Source organism: Schistocerca americana, chromosome 1, assembly GCF_021461395.2.
Source record: "Schistocerca americana isolate TAMUIC-IGC-003095 chromosome 1, iqSchAmer2.1, whole genome shotgun sequence".
Lineage (NCBI taxonomy): Eukaryota > Metazoa > Arthropoda > Insecta > Orthoptera > Acrididae > Schistocerca > Schistocerca americana.
The window spans coordinates 547,434,209-547,448,774 of NC_060119.1; the positions used below are offsets into that span (position 1 = coordinate 547,434,209).

Sequence of the window (14,566 nt, forward strand, 5' to 3'; positions counted from 1 at the left end):
ATCTGTGAGGAAATACAAGGTGAAAGAGCGAGTTGTGTGGGTATGAAAAACGCCACAAGAAGGTAGTGTTTAAGGAAAGTGAAAAACACATCACAGTTTTTGGCAATCTGTCAGAAGTATTGCAGAAATATTTTGGTCCTCAAATAACGGTATTAGCATCACATCCATTGTGCAGGAATTGCTCACTCACTACAAGAAGAAATTTAGTGACAACCCACCTGAACGATCACCATTACCTGACTGTGAAACTGAAGAAGGCAGTGCAGATGTTTATATTCCTGGGTGTAAAGTTGTTGATGTGCTGAATGTTAGCATTTCTGCTGTAGCCTCTACTATATCCTCCTCAAACGTCCAGAAAGGTAAGAAGCACAATAAGAAAACAATATGTAAAAAGAAAAGTGGAAGAAATTGAAACAAGTCTTACAAAAGCAACATCTTCAAAACTTTGTGAAGTGTATATAGTAGATTCTCTTGGTGCAGAACCTGAAGATAGTGATACACGAAATGTGACGTGTGGCTTCAAAACCTAAATACTGCTATCTCAGCAGCCACTCACACTGAGACAGTACAGTTACGGACTCTGATACCAGGTAGCCACACTAAGCATCAGATGAAGAAATACATACCCACCTACGCACATAGTTTGATTTCAAAAGCTCGTAAAATAAAGAATGAGAAGGGTATTTGGGCATCTCCAGATTCTTACTGTGGGCATCCGTTTCAAGATGATACGCTTACTGTTTCTCTGGAATATTGCCTAAGTGATGACAAAAATTGCAGCAGGCGAAGTCCTAACCAGACTCATGTTATCTCTGTTAGTGAAAATGGTGAAAAAGGTAAAAAGCTAAAAAGATGTATGACAAGATCAATAAGAGAAACATATCTCCTAATGAAAAAGTAGGAACCGAATTTAAAAACTGGTCTCGCAAAATTCTACTCCTTACGACCAAAATGGATAAAATGTCAGCCAATGAAAGAAGTATGCACATATATTTTCTGCACTAATCGGAAACTTGTATTTCCATCCATAAGCAGTGTCACAGGGAAGAATAACACAGAGATGGACATGATGCTTTTAAGTATATGTCAAGAGCTGCAAGTTAAATGTTGGTTGCAGGAGTGTGCAGTGTGTTCTGGTGCTGAAGTGATGACTGCTGAAGCATTACACATTCAGAATACTGACAATGATGTAATCTATACATTGTGGGAGGAGGAGAGTTGGTGAAGAAGACAGTACAGCCAGAGAAGTTTATTACAGAAATTAGGCACTAGGTCAGGAAAGGAATAGCTCACCATCATATCCGGAGGATTCAGTGACAGGCCATAGCAGAAATAAAATCAGCCACTTCAGAACTGGTCTGTTGCTTTTCAGAACGAAATTCAAAGTTACCATTGGCACACATCACAGGTATCAACATTCACTTGCGTTGCTCACTTCCTTGGAACATCACACTGTTCTGCTATTGTCAGTGATGATCTCATTAATGATAGTGTACATGCTCGCTACGTTGTCAGGACATAGGATCTAGAGGCCATGCATTTCCTAAACATGTGTATGTGACTGACGGTGCAGCATCTCATTTTAAAAACCGCCTTCAGCTTTATGAGCTTGGTCAACACTGTAGCAAGGAATTGAGACAAAAAATGGATATTTTCTGCAACAGATCACGGAAAAGTGCATGTGATGTGATAGGATGTCTCTGTAAACATACTGCAACACGATTTAATCTCCAGCATGAAGTTGTTGATGCTATAAGAGATGCTACTGGATTTGTACACACCATATTAACATTAGCCAGAAACGTGAAAGTCTTAATTCTAAATGAAAGTACATTACGTGTAATCCGTTTAAAAAAGAGAGAAGAGCGGTCTGCCATGAAGCCTGTGGTAGGAATTCAATCAACTCACTACTGAATTGCATTGCGGTGTGGCACATACGTTGCAAGAATGGTTCTCCAGGAAATTCAGCCTGTTACTGAGTGTGAAACGCGGAGACCACAGTACACATTAAAAGGCTTTGTAGAGAGCTACTTCATTTCTTGTACGTATGACAATCAGTAGTGGGTAGGACAGAAAATAAGTGTCTCTGTTGAGCTGCAAGACATAAGCGTTTTCTTCATGACACCTCATGGTCCTGCTAATGCTATCAAATGGCCTTCATCAAACGATCAGTGTACAGTTACCATTTGCCAAGTACTGCTCTTGTTGGATCATCCTTGTCCGTGTGCAAAATAAGTTTGGCTATACAAGTTCAATGAAAAGCAGTTGGAAAAACAAATGTACTCTTTTCATCAGTGCAGTGTTGATTGTTACATTATAGGCAATTTTAATTCATGGAAAGTCATGAAGAAGCAAAATCATAACAGAAGACGATAATAATTTGTGAAAAACATCATAAAAAGAAAAAAGAGTATAAATATTTTATTCATCTCATTTTTGTTATATTTGTTTTCGAACAAAACTATGAAATGTTTTCCCACTCACGTATAATGTTGTAAAGTAATTATTTTGATTCAGAAATACCAGTTTTACATGACATTTACTTAAAATCAGCGATCAATTTAAATATTTAAGTGTCTATGATTTTTTGGCATTGAGAGTAGAGCTAGGTCTACCTAAAAAATTTCTCACATTTTGTACAGACAAGTATTGCCCACTCTGATTGTACATTCGCTAGGTACAATGACTAACTAAGGCATCACAAAATTTTTAGAACATTTAGGATGGGCGGTCTGGAGAAAATATTTTCTAAATAATCAAAAAATTTCAGATTCTTTCATCTTTAAGTACAATTATTTTGACAGTAAGAATTCCATAAATTAATGTCATAGCTGGCAGTCAGCAGTCGTTCCACTTTATCATTTCTCGAGACAGTTAACATCCTGTAACTATTCATACTTTCAAAACATAATTTTGAAATCCGAAAATGTTACAAATTTTCATAATTTATTTTTCAGAAAGAAAATTAAGAAAAAAGCTCATAAGTGTGTATGTATTAAACACGTCTCACAGTATTGGGAAAAAGAATTCGTTGAAAATAAATTCGGACCTCTATCACTGTTGGTCTCATTATTACAATTTTTCAGCTTTCCTTTTCGTTACGGTATTTTCAAAAATACTATCATTTAGAGAGGTCTGCAGCGTTTTAACAAATCATCAGAAAATCAAAATATTGCAGTTTTGGAAAGGTATCATATGGAACTCGAACATTTATTTTCTTCAGCAAACTTAGAAATAGTGATGTGACGCATTCACTCTTGACCTGTATGATTTGATATAAATCTATACAACATAGTCTACGGAGAACAGCGACCTGATGCTCTATTTAAGTTAGAATTTACGAACTTACGGTTGTGTGTATTTATCCGCGAATGTTGTGTATTCATCAAGCGATAATAAATAAGTAGAAGAATGATCTGTATACTGTATTAACAATTAAACATAATATACTGCTTAATGCTATTAATGCTTATGCCATCTAAATTTTATCGAGCAAATCAGTAAGAAAGCTGCTGAAAGAACTATGAAGAAACCTGCTGTTAGCAGCTAAATATTTATTTGACAAGATCATCACCATCATCATCATCATAACAGAAGCTTTCTTTACACAGAAAATAATTGTATTTTTCTTTAAATTTCAACTGTAGACCTTTAATGTATTATGCTTAATACTACATAATTTTAACAGAGGACTCACTAACAATGCTACGAATTCAAAAATTATGCTGAAACGAAGAGAGTGATGTACTGTATAGCTAATGCTGCTGTTAGTATTAATAATGCACACGAGAAGGACGATATAAGCACAAAACATCAGCTAATATAAATGAATCTGATGTACAAAAATGAACTAAAGGTTATTGCGTACTGTCAGATGAAACATAATTGATTTATGAGTCTTTAAGTATGTCACGCAAGTGACCACTTAGGAATGGAAAATATGTTTCATTTCCACGGGGAATAGCGACCACGTAATGGGAGTTCGCCAAGCGATAAGTTTACTTCCCGCAAAACATACTTGCACTGATGTTTATTCAATACGTGTAAAGAAAAAAATGTGGCACAGTTCTAAACTGAAGAGCGCATGGTTTATTTTTTTATTTGAATCAGAAATCAACGGAATTATGTTCACGTTGTTTGAACAAACAACTCGCCCGGAGAAGGAGGAGATGTTGTCATAACATTTACGAGGCAATAAGGAGGGGCGAAACTGCCTGGCAGGCACTACTCTTTATCTCGGCCACTAAAAAAATACATCAGGTTCGCAAGGAGGCCATCACTGTTCTCACAGTCTACCCACGAGATTTCCTTGGAGAGGATAACTCACTCTCCGCCTATTGCAACTAGCTCCGAGCAGCACTGAATGCCGCAAGCTAACAAACGTTTTTGACGCTGCTCAGTTTTGGCATTGGTTCGTTTTAAGTCTGTATGCTTCTGCTATCACGCTCTTCGTAATGGAGTGTTACAGTAGAAGAATTTGTCATTTTCCCGGCTTGTTACAGCGTAGCATGAAAAACAGCTGTAACAATGATCGAAACAACACGAAAGTTGCACATTTACTGTCTGACTGAGATACTTAATAACGTCGAAAGAATAGAGATACTTAATTAATTTTTTGTTTGTTTACAGGTGCATTTCTGTAGTCGTGCTGCACATTCACATACACAAGCTAAAGCGAATCAGAACGCCGTCTTCCCTCTTTTTTTACTGTTATTTGCATCATCAGTCTTCTGAATGGCTTGATGCGACCCGCCACGAATTCCTCTCCTATGCCAACATTTTTCCCTCATCTCGGAGCAGCAATTGGAACCTACGTCCTCAATTATTTGCTGGATGTGTTCCAATCTCTGTTTTCCTCTACAGTTTTCACCCTCTACAGCTCCCTCTAGCACCATGGATGTTATTCCACTATTTCTTAACACATGCCCTACCGTTCTGTCCCTCCTTCTTGCCAGTGTCTTACGTATCTCCATTTCCTCGCCTATTCTGCGGAGAACCTCCTCATTCTTTACCCTATCAGTCAACCCAAGTTTCAATATTCTTCTGTACCACCACATTCCAGATGCTTCGATTCTCTTCTGTTCCGGTTTTCGCACAACCAATGTTCCACTTTTATACAATGCTGTGCTACAAAGGTACATTCTAAGGAATCTCTTCCTCAAATTTAGGTTTATGTTTGACACTAGTGGACTTCTCTTGGCCAGGAATGCCCTTTTTGCTAGTGCTAATCTACTTTTTACGTCCTCCTTGCTCTGTCCGTTATGGGTTTTTTGAAGCTTATCATTCATAGCCCTTCAACTTGAATTTTAACTCCGCTCTTGAATATGTGTTTTAGAATTCCTGCGTGTCATAAGCAACCATAACAAATATCTTATACAAATGCAAGAAAACTTAGACATTCAGAAAGCCATAACTCAAAACAAACATGTGACAAATGAGTTAACACACATCAGTACAGGCTCCCTACTACACTTAATAAAAGAAATGATAAGTTAACAATCGTACCTCTCATATAAGCAATAAAAAAAAAAGAGGGATCTCCCCCTCCCTTCGCCTTCTGGACACACACACACACACACACACACACACACACACACACTCACATGCATACGCAAACAGATCACAGATACTTCAAAAATTACACTCAAAAGTTGGCAATAACATTCGATCTTTGGCAATAACATCCGACAGTCGGCAACACAAACCAAAACATTGCACCAAATCAAGCGTCCAGTTGCTACTGCTGTGAAATGTGGAAAAAAATCCCAAACGGCATTTATAAGAAGAGGAACGGCACCAAAAATGGAACGGAAACGTAATATGTAGAAAATAGTCCACGCAACCTGTAAGTAGAATTTAAAATATTACTGCATCATAGCAAAAACGAACCACCAGAACTGTTTATAACTTATAGGTACATTGCCCCAAAATGTAAACTAAGTAGTAAAAATACGTACATGTTCCAGGCCTCTGAAGACGCCTTGCATAGTATATAGGCGAAACGTGTATTGCACGAAAATAGTGTTTCATTCACTTGTAGTCAGACGGTCCAAAAATTAAAAATTATCAATATACCTTAATACTAGTTCTATGTTTAGAAATTAAGAACACGTTCCCTTTTCACTAACAGTGAAGAAATATTGATGAATTACTCTAAAGTGACATGTTCATTCTAAGTTTAAAAACTTCATTTTACTCTACATACAATTCTTGAGGGCTAAATATTGTACTCACGCTGAAGGCAAACAAAGTCTTTTTACTCCACGATAAAGTCCCAGCTAATTCTTGACACGCAGTCACACAAGCTACTTCTTTTGGCTATTGAATACTGTATCATCCTCCGCATTCTCCTGAGATGTCCCCCAATGACATCCTCCTCTTTCCTCAGGTGAGTGACAGACATTTCCAGAACGAAGCCAAGGTGATTTTCGAGATGCTAAGTCTCCCGAACAGCCAGCATGCTGATATCTACAATAGAGGTATCTGCCAAGTCATCTATCGTTGGGACACATGTTTCGAATTGAAGACTGAATATACAGGACAGGAGTCACACCTTCGGCCATTTGAAGGTCGCTGTTCGAAATTTTACGAGTAACGGGTAAAAGTCCTCCTCATCCTCATGATAATAGTTACGGCTTCAACGAAAGTACTGTTAGGCACCTTTCTGATTGATGACCGCTGCTCCGCTGCCCACGATTCACAGAGAGTGGTACAGCTATGTCCAGACCACATACGTCACCCTCCAGATGTGCCCGACATATCTGCGATCAGGTCACTTAGGGGCCTCAAAAGAGTCCTCATGTCTCTGGAGTGGTTTTCCTAACTCATGAAGACAGACAACGCTCTTGGGGCACTTTGGTTTTCAATTTTATCCTGTGATAATATTGGTGCAGTGTCCAAGACAATAAATAAAAATGTATGTGTGTATGTGTTTCTGTGGGTGTGTTTCTGTGTGTATAGCATCAGTTGAAACGACGTGTTTTCATGATTCATCTAATATCCCACCACTCCAGCGATATGGTGATGACTCAGAGAGTTGCAGCGAAAACATAGGGTTAGTCATAAGTGCTTTGGGGTATTAAAAGACGGCTGCATGACAACTACTACACTTACAGAGAACAGAAAAATATCTGTCGCTAGATCACCTCTTCAAGTTCCGATCGTTATATGCGCAATGGTGTAGTTGCAGAGCACACCATTAGCTGCCGGACGTATCAGAACAGTAAGATATATAATCCATATCAAACTGATTCATGTCTGATATGTGTCTGTTTCACGCATGTCTTATAGTTTTCAGGCAGTCGTCTTCCGAAGCCCGGAGACATTTGTTGATAAACCTGTATTTTTGTGTCACGTGATACAGTTTCAACTGCTGTGATTTCAGCAATCACGACAAACACGTCACATTTGGATGGCTGTTAGCTCTCAACAGGGAATAAGTACCCAGTCCAGCAGATGGACCGGCACTTCATATATCATTAGTGGAGCCTCCACACGCTGATGTTTCAATATTTTCTAGACCTTGACTATGACTTGGATCTCTGTTCATCTCACTATTTTCCCAGTTACTGTCTCCTTTTTATGTCCCTAGTCTTTTAGAATTACAGTCTGGTTTCTGAATAAGTTGCAGCTTATCTTCTGCTTCCTCTGTTTTCCACATAATTACTACAGAACTGACTGTAGTCCTTATGTAGAGTGGAGGGGCCTTTGGTGAACGACTCACCAATGAGCATCCTGGTGGCGTTTTTGGTGGAGTTGCTCCAGCAGCGGCGGCCGGTGAAGGTGAAGGCGTTGGTGAAGGTGCCGAACACGTACCAGAACATGTTCTCCAGCTCCCAGGGGTCCTCCAACAGGTGCCGCAGCGAGTGTGTGTTGGAGAAGGCCAGTGGGAAGATGGCCAGCAGGTAGACCACTGTGAGCGCCAGCCACACGCTCCAGTCGAAGGGGCCTAGGATGGCGCGGTACCTGCCAACCAAAAAGATAGCAATCCTTCCAGGCCTGTTCCAGTCCATATACTCAGCCACATTAGAGCTCTCTCTTTCCCTCGCCTAGTCTTGTACTCTTTACACCTCATAACCATGGTCTGGAGTCAATCCTAGTTACATCTATCCCAAAACCAGTGTTTCCATACCACCCATCCTCTCACTAAAAACTCATCACTAATACCAAACCTCCAGCCCCAGTGAGACCTCCTATCTTACATCACAAGAACTACTCAAGCAGTGCTCTCCCAAATTATCCCTTCCTGAGTGCAGGCCCTTCTCGTTTCGGGGTAGCCCCAAAGTTCTAGTTATCACTTTGAGAAAATAAAGCTACATAATTCATATTTTGTTTGTTTGCAGCTACATGTCTGCAGTTGTGGTGCACATTGAAATGTCCACGCCACAGTACTGCAGCATGGCATCAGAGAAGAAGAAAGAAAGTGGCGCATCATGTCTGCGTCCATTGATAAAGTGAGGATGGGCTGCCACATTTCCTGTTCCACTCACGAATGGCGCGTGGGAAGAATGACTGTCGGTAAGCCTCCGTAACAGCTCCAACTAGTCTTGTTTTCCCGTCGTTATCTTTTCGCGAGATGTTTGAGCGAGGAAACAATGTGCTGCTTTATTTATTTTGGAATGCCCTCCCTCTAAAATTCTAGCAATATACCTCTGCATTATGCACAGCACCTCTCTTGTAGCGTCTCCCACTGGAATTTGATGACCACCCGCTTACTCAACGAATCCGTGACGAAACGTGCCCTCTTCTCAAATCTGCTCTGACTCTGCTGTCAATCCTACCTGGTCAAGATAGCAGACAGTTAAGCAACACTCACGAATTAGGCGATCGGCTGTTTTGTAAACTATTTCAATTATGGATGAACTAAGTTTCTGTGGGATTCTTTCAATGCGGCATCTGCTTTTACTACAGGTCGTTTACATCGTCGTTCCGCTTAAAGTTTCAGAGTATGAATAGCTCTAGCTCCTTTACGGCTGTTACTGTTTCACCGGTTGTTTAGTCGAAAGGAATGACTGTTTCCGCCTATTTATTCCATTTATTTACCTTTAATGTCAACAGTTAATCCCTGATCAAGGGTCGATTGTTCAACAGAAACATCCGCAAACAGCCATTTGGAGTTTCTGCCGTTATCTGCCAAGTCAATTATATGCATGGCGAACCTGGACTCCACGGACAACATTTGGGAAGTTGTTCAAGAATATTTTTTGACAGCAGGTGATTACAATTAAACTGGCGGTATTCCGAGAGCTACACTGTAGGCTGTACACATCGCAGAACGCAGAAACATCATAGGTATGTTATTGCATTCTTTAATCGGTCCGATCGTGGTCTATTCTGAAAAAAATAATAATTCTTATTCTTGTGAACAGCAAAAATATGGCGCTGCAAGCAGTCAAATATGGTGTCGGTGCAGGAATAGGAGAGGAACGATCGAACACATCATAACGGTGATTCTGGCACGAATAATTAGTTTATGGTCACAAGTTATGTTTTCAGTATGGTCTCCCGCCTCAGCAACATGCTCCATCCTTAACGCGACAATATCACCAGTTGCTCGAAGCATATCCGGTGAAACCAGAGCGATATGTGCTCGTATGCTATGCTTCAGGTCAGGAAGAGACTGGATACATCCCTGGTAGACACGATCTTTCAGATATCCCCATGACCAGAAGCCATATAGATTTAGGTCGGGAATCTGGAAGGCCACACTTCCTGAAATTTCCTAGAGGTGATGGGGTCGTTACCGAAGATTTACGTGGCAAATAACATGTGGCGTCGCCCCATCTTGCGTGAAAATGGTGGCGTGGGCGCAGTTGCGTTGCTGCAAAGCTGAAATCAAGTGTTGCCCAAGGAGGTCCTTATAACGAGCAGATGTCACTCTACGCCCAACAGGCTACTGATTGTGAAATAGCGCCACAGAGTCACATACGCTGAGTGCAGTGGAAGTTCCTGCACAACATGTGCCGGAGTAGAGCCCCGTATGCGACAGTTCTGTGCATTCACGGCAACGTGCAGAGTGAAATGTGCTTCGTAAGTCCTAACAATATTATTCGGCCACATGTCATCCATTTTTAGAAAACGAAGAGCGAAGTAAAAAAAAAAAAAAGAAATGGTTCAAATGGCTCTAAGCACTATGGAACTTAACATCTGAGGTCATCAGTCCCCTAGACTTAGAACTACTTAAACCTAACTAAACTAAGGACATCATACACATCCATGCGCGAGGCAGGATTCGAACCTGCGACCGTAGCAGCAGCGCGGTTCCGGACTGAAGCGGGCGTAGTCATGGCGTTGTTGTCTATCTTGGGGCTTCGTGTGGTGCACATTCTGTATCTTGCAAGGAGGTTGCAAAATCTTTTGAACTGTTAACCGGAGGAAAGACAATTCCCGCGACACAACTCGAGCACTGGCTGCAGAATTTGAGGCATGTGCTCCACGATCGGCTATAGCTACAGCAACTTCATGGAAAACTACCATGGGAATGAGCCACTTCCCTCTCCCTGCTGCACCATCTAATTCACTTGTTTCTTCAAATTTATTGATCATATTCTTTAGTCCATTTACTGACATGGGACCTCTTCACAGCTGTCTCTGTCAAAGATATTCCAGCAAAGCAGTGCTGCTGTTCTTACAGATCTGATAAAATAGTTTTACCAGAAGTGCAGTGTCATTCCTCTCAATGGTCACTGCGTTTCGCATGGAAAACGGCAACCGTCTTAACCCTTTACACCAAAAGTCACTTCAGAAAAAAAACCGACGTGCGTTGGCAAGGGACAAATAGCATGCTGACATCAAACCAGGAAACATTTCACATTCTGACTACTTATGGCGCCATTTTTCACCTAGGACGGAATTTGGAACAAGTATTTTTTCAGCATACTCCACGAGCGCACCGATTAGTGAACATACCTAAGATGATTCAGCGTCCTGCGATGTATACGTCCCGCACTGCAGTGTTCAGTACACAGCAAGTTTAATAATAGCCATTCTGTATTTTGGAACAAGGCATATGTCGTCTTTGATGGCTCGTTAGCGAGTAGTAATGTTTTTGTGATTCATTTGTTACCCTAATTACCTTGTTTCTGTGAAAACTGCTTCATAGCAGTGAAAAACCACGAAATTTGAAATCGTCAGAGAGTACAACACACAACACAGCGTAGTGTACCAACACTTAGATGCAAAAGTACTGTCGCTGTGGGAACAGGTCAGCGCAGTGCCACTGCGACGTTTTTCTGTTGCATTCAGTAAACCAATGTACAAGATGCACCTCGGTTAATTCTTCACCAGAAAGGCTAACCATGCTGCTGTATATCGCTTTAACGTACAACTAAGACTTCCAGAAAAACAGACCCGAAACGGAACCGAGTAGCTCTTTATGTATGCTAGACAGCGAAGAGTACAGTGCGCTTTACTGTTGCTTGTCCGAACACAGCGAATACCGTAGACATCTGCAGTGTTGCGCTGATATTTTCAGTGCAGTATAGACAGAAAGATAAAAGGGGGTTTGGTGGGAGGGAGAGATAGAGTTACTCTGTAATCGGTCACAGGAAACCAAGAGCATTTGGTACTAAAATTTTGAGAGACTTGTTCGGTGATTATCGGGTTTCGGCATTGATTTGTATAATGTTGGATTTGCGGAATTTCAAAATTTCGTGGTCAGAGGAATGGTTACTGTAACTCCCAGTGGTGCACAGATGAGCTGCTGCCACCTCAGCAAACACACGTAAACATTGACTTGAAGCTGACTAAGTAGGGAAATTTGGTCAGTAGTTTTGAACTAAATATTTTGTTTCAAATATAATGACAGCTGTAGCAGAATTTTACAAATCAGCCTTCTGTGAAAGTGTTTTTCGATCTCAAGGCACTTGTCTAGTACTCGCTCTAGGCCTGAAGCTATTTCTTAATTTGTGTTTACGTCTTAATTTTATGGAATGCCATTCTATGCTAAATTGTAGACTGGCAGCATACCGTGTTTTATCGTTTTAACTGCCCACATGGCTTCATATTTACTCCTAGAGTAGACCGAGCGAGGTGGCGCAGTGGTTAGCACACTGGACTCGCATTCGGGAGGACGACGGTTCAATCCCGTCGCCAGGCATCCTGATTTAGGTTTTCCGTGATTTCCCTAAATCGTTTCAGGCAAATGCCGGGATGGTTCCTTTGAAAGGGCACGGCCGATTTCCTTCCCAATCCTTCCCTAACCCGAGCTTGCGCTCCGTCTCTAATGACCTCGTTGTCGACGGGACGTTAAACACTAACCACCACCTAGAGTAGAATATAAACTGTCAGTTGTACAGTTTCTTTGCCTCACAGACAACCATGTTATTTTTTTTTTTTTTTTTTTGAAATAGTCATGAAATTTATTGTCCATTATTCCGGTGTAAGCTACACAAGAAACTGTCTCATTTTTTTTGCAAGAAATTTGTATTCCATCCTACTAGCTTTTTGCAGTGTTGTGTAGATGTAAACCTGTTGGAAATGCTACATAACAATATTGCAGAATACGAATTTAAAAAAAAAAAAAAAAAAAAACTGTCAAAGTCACCCCTTAGCAAAATTTTACGGTACTTCGAGCTGTGGAGTCTAATTTTGAAATGATATTTTGCCAAGAACTGCTTCCTTATTTGCATCCTTTATCTGGGTGGGATATGATAAAACAACTGCTCTAAGCACAACTCTGTATGTCCTCTCAACAACATGCCGCAGGGCTGCACATGTTCACATGATGCCGCACCACGCACGAAATTCCACCAGAAATGCCACGAAAAGCGTATGAGCAGAGCAAGCACCATTGCACGGGCTGCCTACGTCATCGTAGCTGCGCATGCGCAGTACAGCCTGTTGTCTGGCGCTGTCTGGTAACTGCTCAAACGAACCTCAAGAGAAGGGGGATGCAGGGTTAGGAGAGGCGGGGGTGGTCGGATGGAGAACGTTACCTGGGCAGGGCGGCTGTGGCGAGCGAGAGGAAGACGGCGCAGTCTACGGAGTGCGGCGTGGTGAAGGCGGCGGCCCTCAGGCGCTCCGGCGTCTGGTACACCCCGGCGGCCCCCACGTGCGCCTCGCCGGCAGACACAGCCGACACCACCGCGTCCCCAGGCGACCCGCTCCTGGGGGAGCAGCATATCTTTCTCCGTCCGCTCCCAAAGACAGCCACAGAGCGTACAATACATTTTTGTTTTCCTTAGTGCCCTTTCACACGTTCCTTTCAGTGCACAATAACAGACCACGGAATTGCACCGACTGCCTAAACTTGGTACCCGCACGCTGTTGCTACAAGTTACAATGAACCGGAGACAAGTCTACACTGCCGGCCGGTGTGGCAGAGCGGTTCTAGGCGCTTCAGTCTGGAACCGCGCGATCGCTACGGTCGCATGTTCGAATCCTGCCTCGGGCATGGATGTGTGTGATGTCCTTAGGTTGGTTAGGTTTAAATAGTTCTATATTCTAGGGGACTAATGACCTCAGATGTTAAGTCCCATAGTCCTCAGAGCCATTTGAACCAAGTCTACACTATCTGATCAGAAGTATACGGATACCTATTAGCACACATTAATATGGAAAGTGTCTACTATTCACTTTTATCACAGCTGGCGACGCTCTCCACTGATAGTCTGTGGAGAAGGGGCAGTAAAGTTTTTCTCGTGGGCCGAAACCAGCGAAGGTCGTGACGTTGGACGCTGGAATTTGGAGCGAAGTCGACTCTCTAATTCATCACAAAGGTGTTCCATGTCGTTCATATCGGGACTTTGGGCGGACTACACGATTTCAGGAACGTGATCGATGAACAATCTTTGTCTCACAGATGCTGCTTTATGACAGGGTGTGCTGTCATGCTCGAACATACAGTGATACTCTCTGAACACTTCCTCCACTGCACGCGGTATGCAGTGCTGCAAAATGCCTTCATACCTTTCCGCAATAAGCGCAGCAAGGGCACTACATTGGAACGCGCAAGACACTGGTATAGGCATGCGTATTCAAATACAGAAATATGTAAACAGGCAGAATACGGCGCTGCCGTCGGCAACGCCTATATAAGACAACAGTGTCTGGTGCAATTGTTCGATCGGTTACTGCTGCTACAGTGACAGGTTATCAAGATTCAAGTGAGTTTGAACGTGGTGTTACACACGGCGCACGAGCTATGGGACACAGCATCTCCCAGGTAGCGATGAAGTGGGGAATTTCCCATGCGACCATTTCACTAGCATTCCGTGAACATCAAGAAATCGGGAAAACATCAAATCTCCGACATTGCTGCGGCCGGAAAAAGATCCTGAAAGAACGGAACGAACGACGACTGAAGAGAAGCGTTCAACGTGACAGAAGTGTAATCCTTCCGCAAACTGCTGCACATTTCAATGCCGAGCCATCAACAAGTGTCAGCGTGCGAACCATTCAACCAAACATCATCGATGTCGGCTTTCGGAGCCGAAGGCCAACTCATGTATCCTTGACGACTGCACGGCGCAAAGCTTTACAGCTTGCCTGGGCCGGTCAACACCGACACTGCACAGTTGATGACTGGAAACATGTTGTTTGGTCAGACGAGTCTCGTTTCAAATTG

At 42.2% G+C, this 14,566-nt stretch overlaps 1 protein-coding gene across 1 annotated transcript in view; it reads right to left on the bottom strand.

Moving 5' to 3' along the window:
- Nucleotides 1–14,566, bottom strand: part of LOC124575455 (ionotropic receptor 21a) — a 185,340-nt gene that overhangs the window by 80,418 nt on the left and 90,356 nt on the right. Inside the window, exons 5-6 of the mRNA XM_047131196.1 lie at nucleotides 12,936–13,106; nucleotides 7,724–7,965 (exon numbers count right to left, since the gene is read on the bottom strand). Of these exons, the coding sequence (XP_046987152.1) occupies nucleotides 7,724–7,965; nucleotides 12,936–13,106 (413 nt within the window). The remainder of the gene's footprint in view (nucleotides 1–7,723; nucleotides 7,966–12,935; nucleotides 13,107–14,566) is intronic.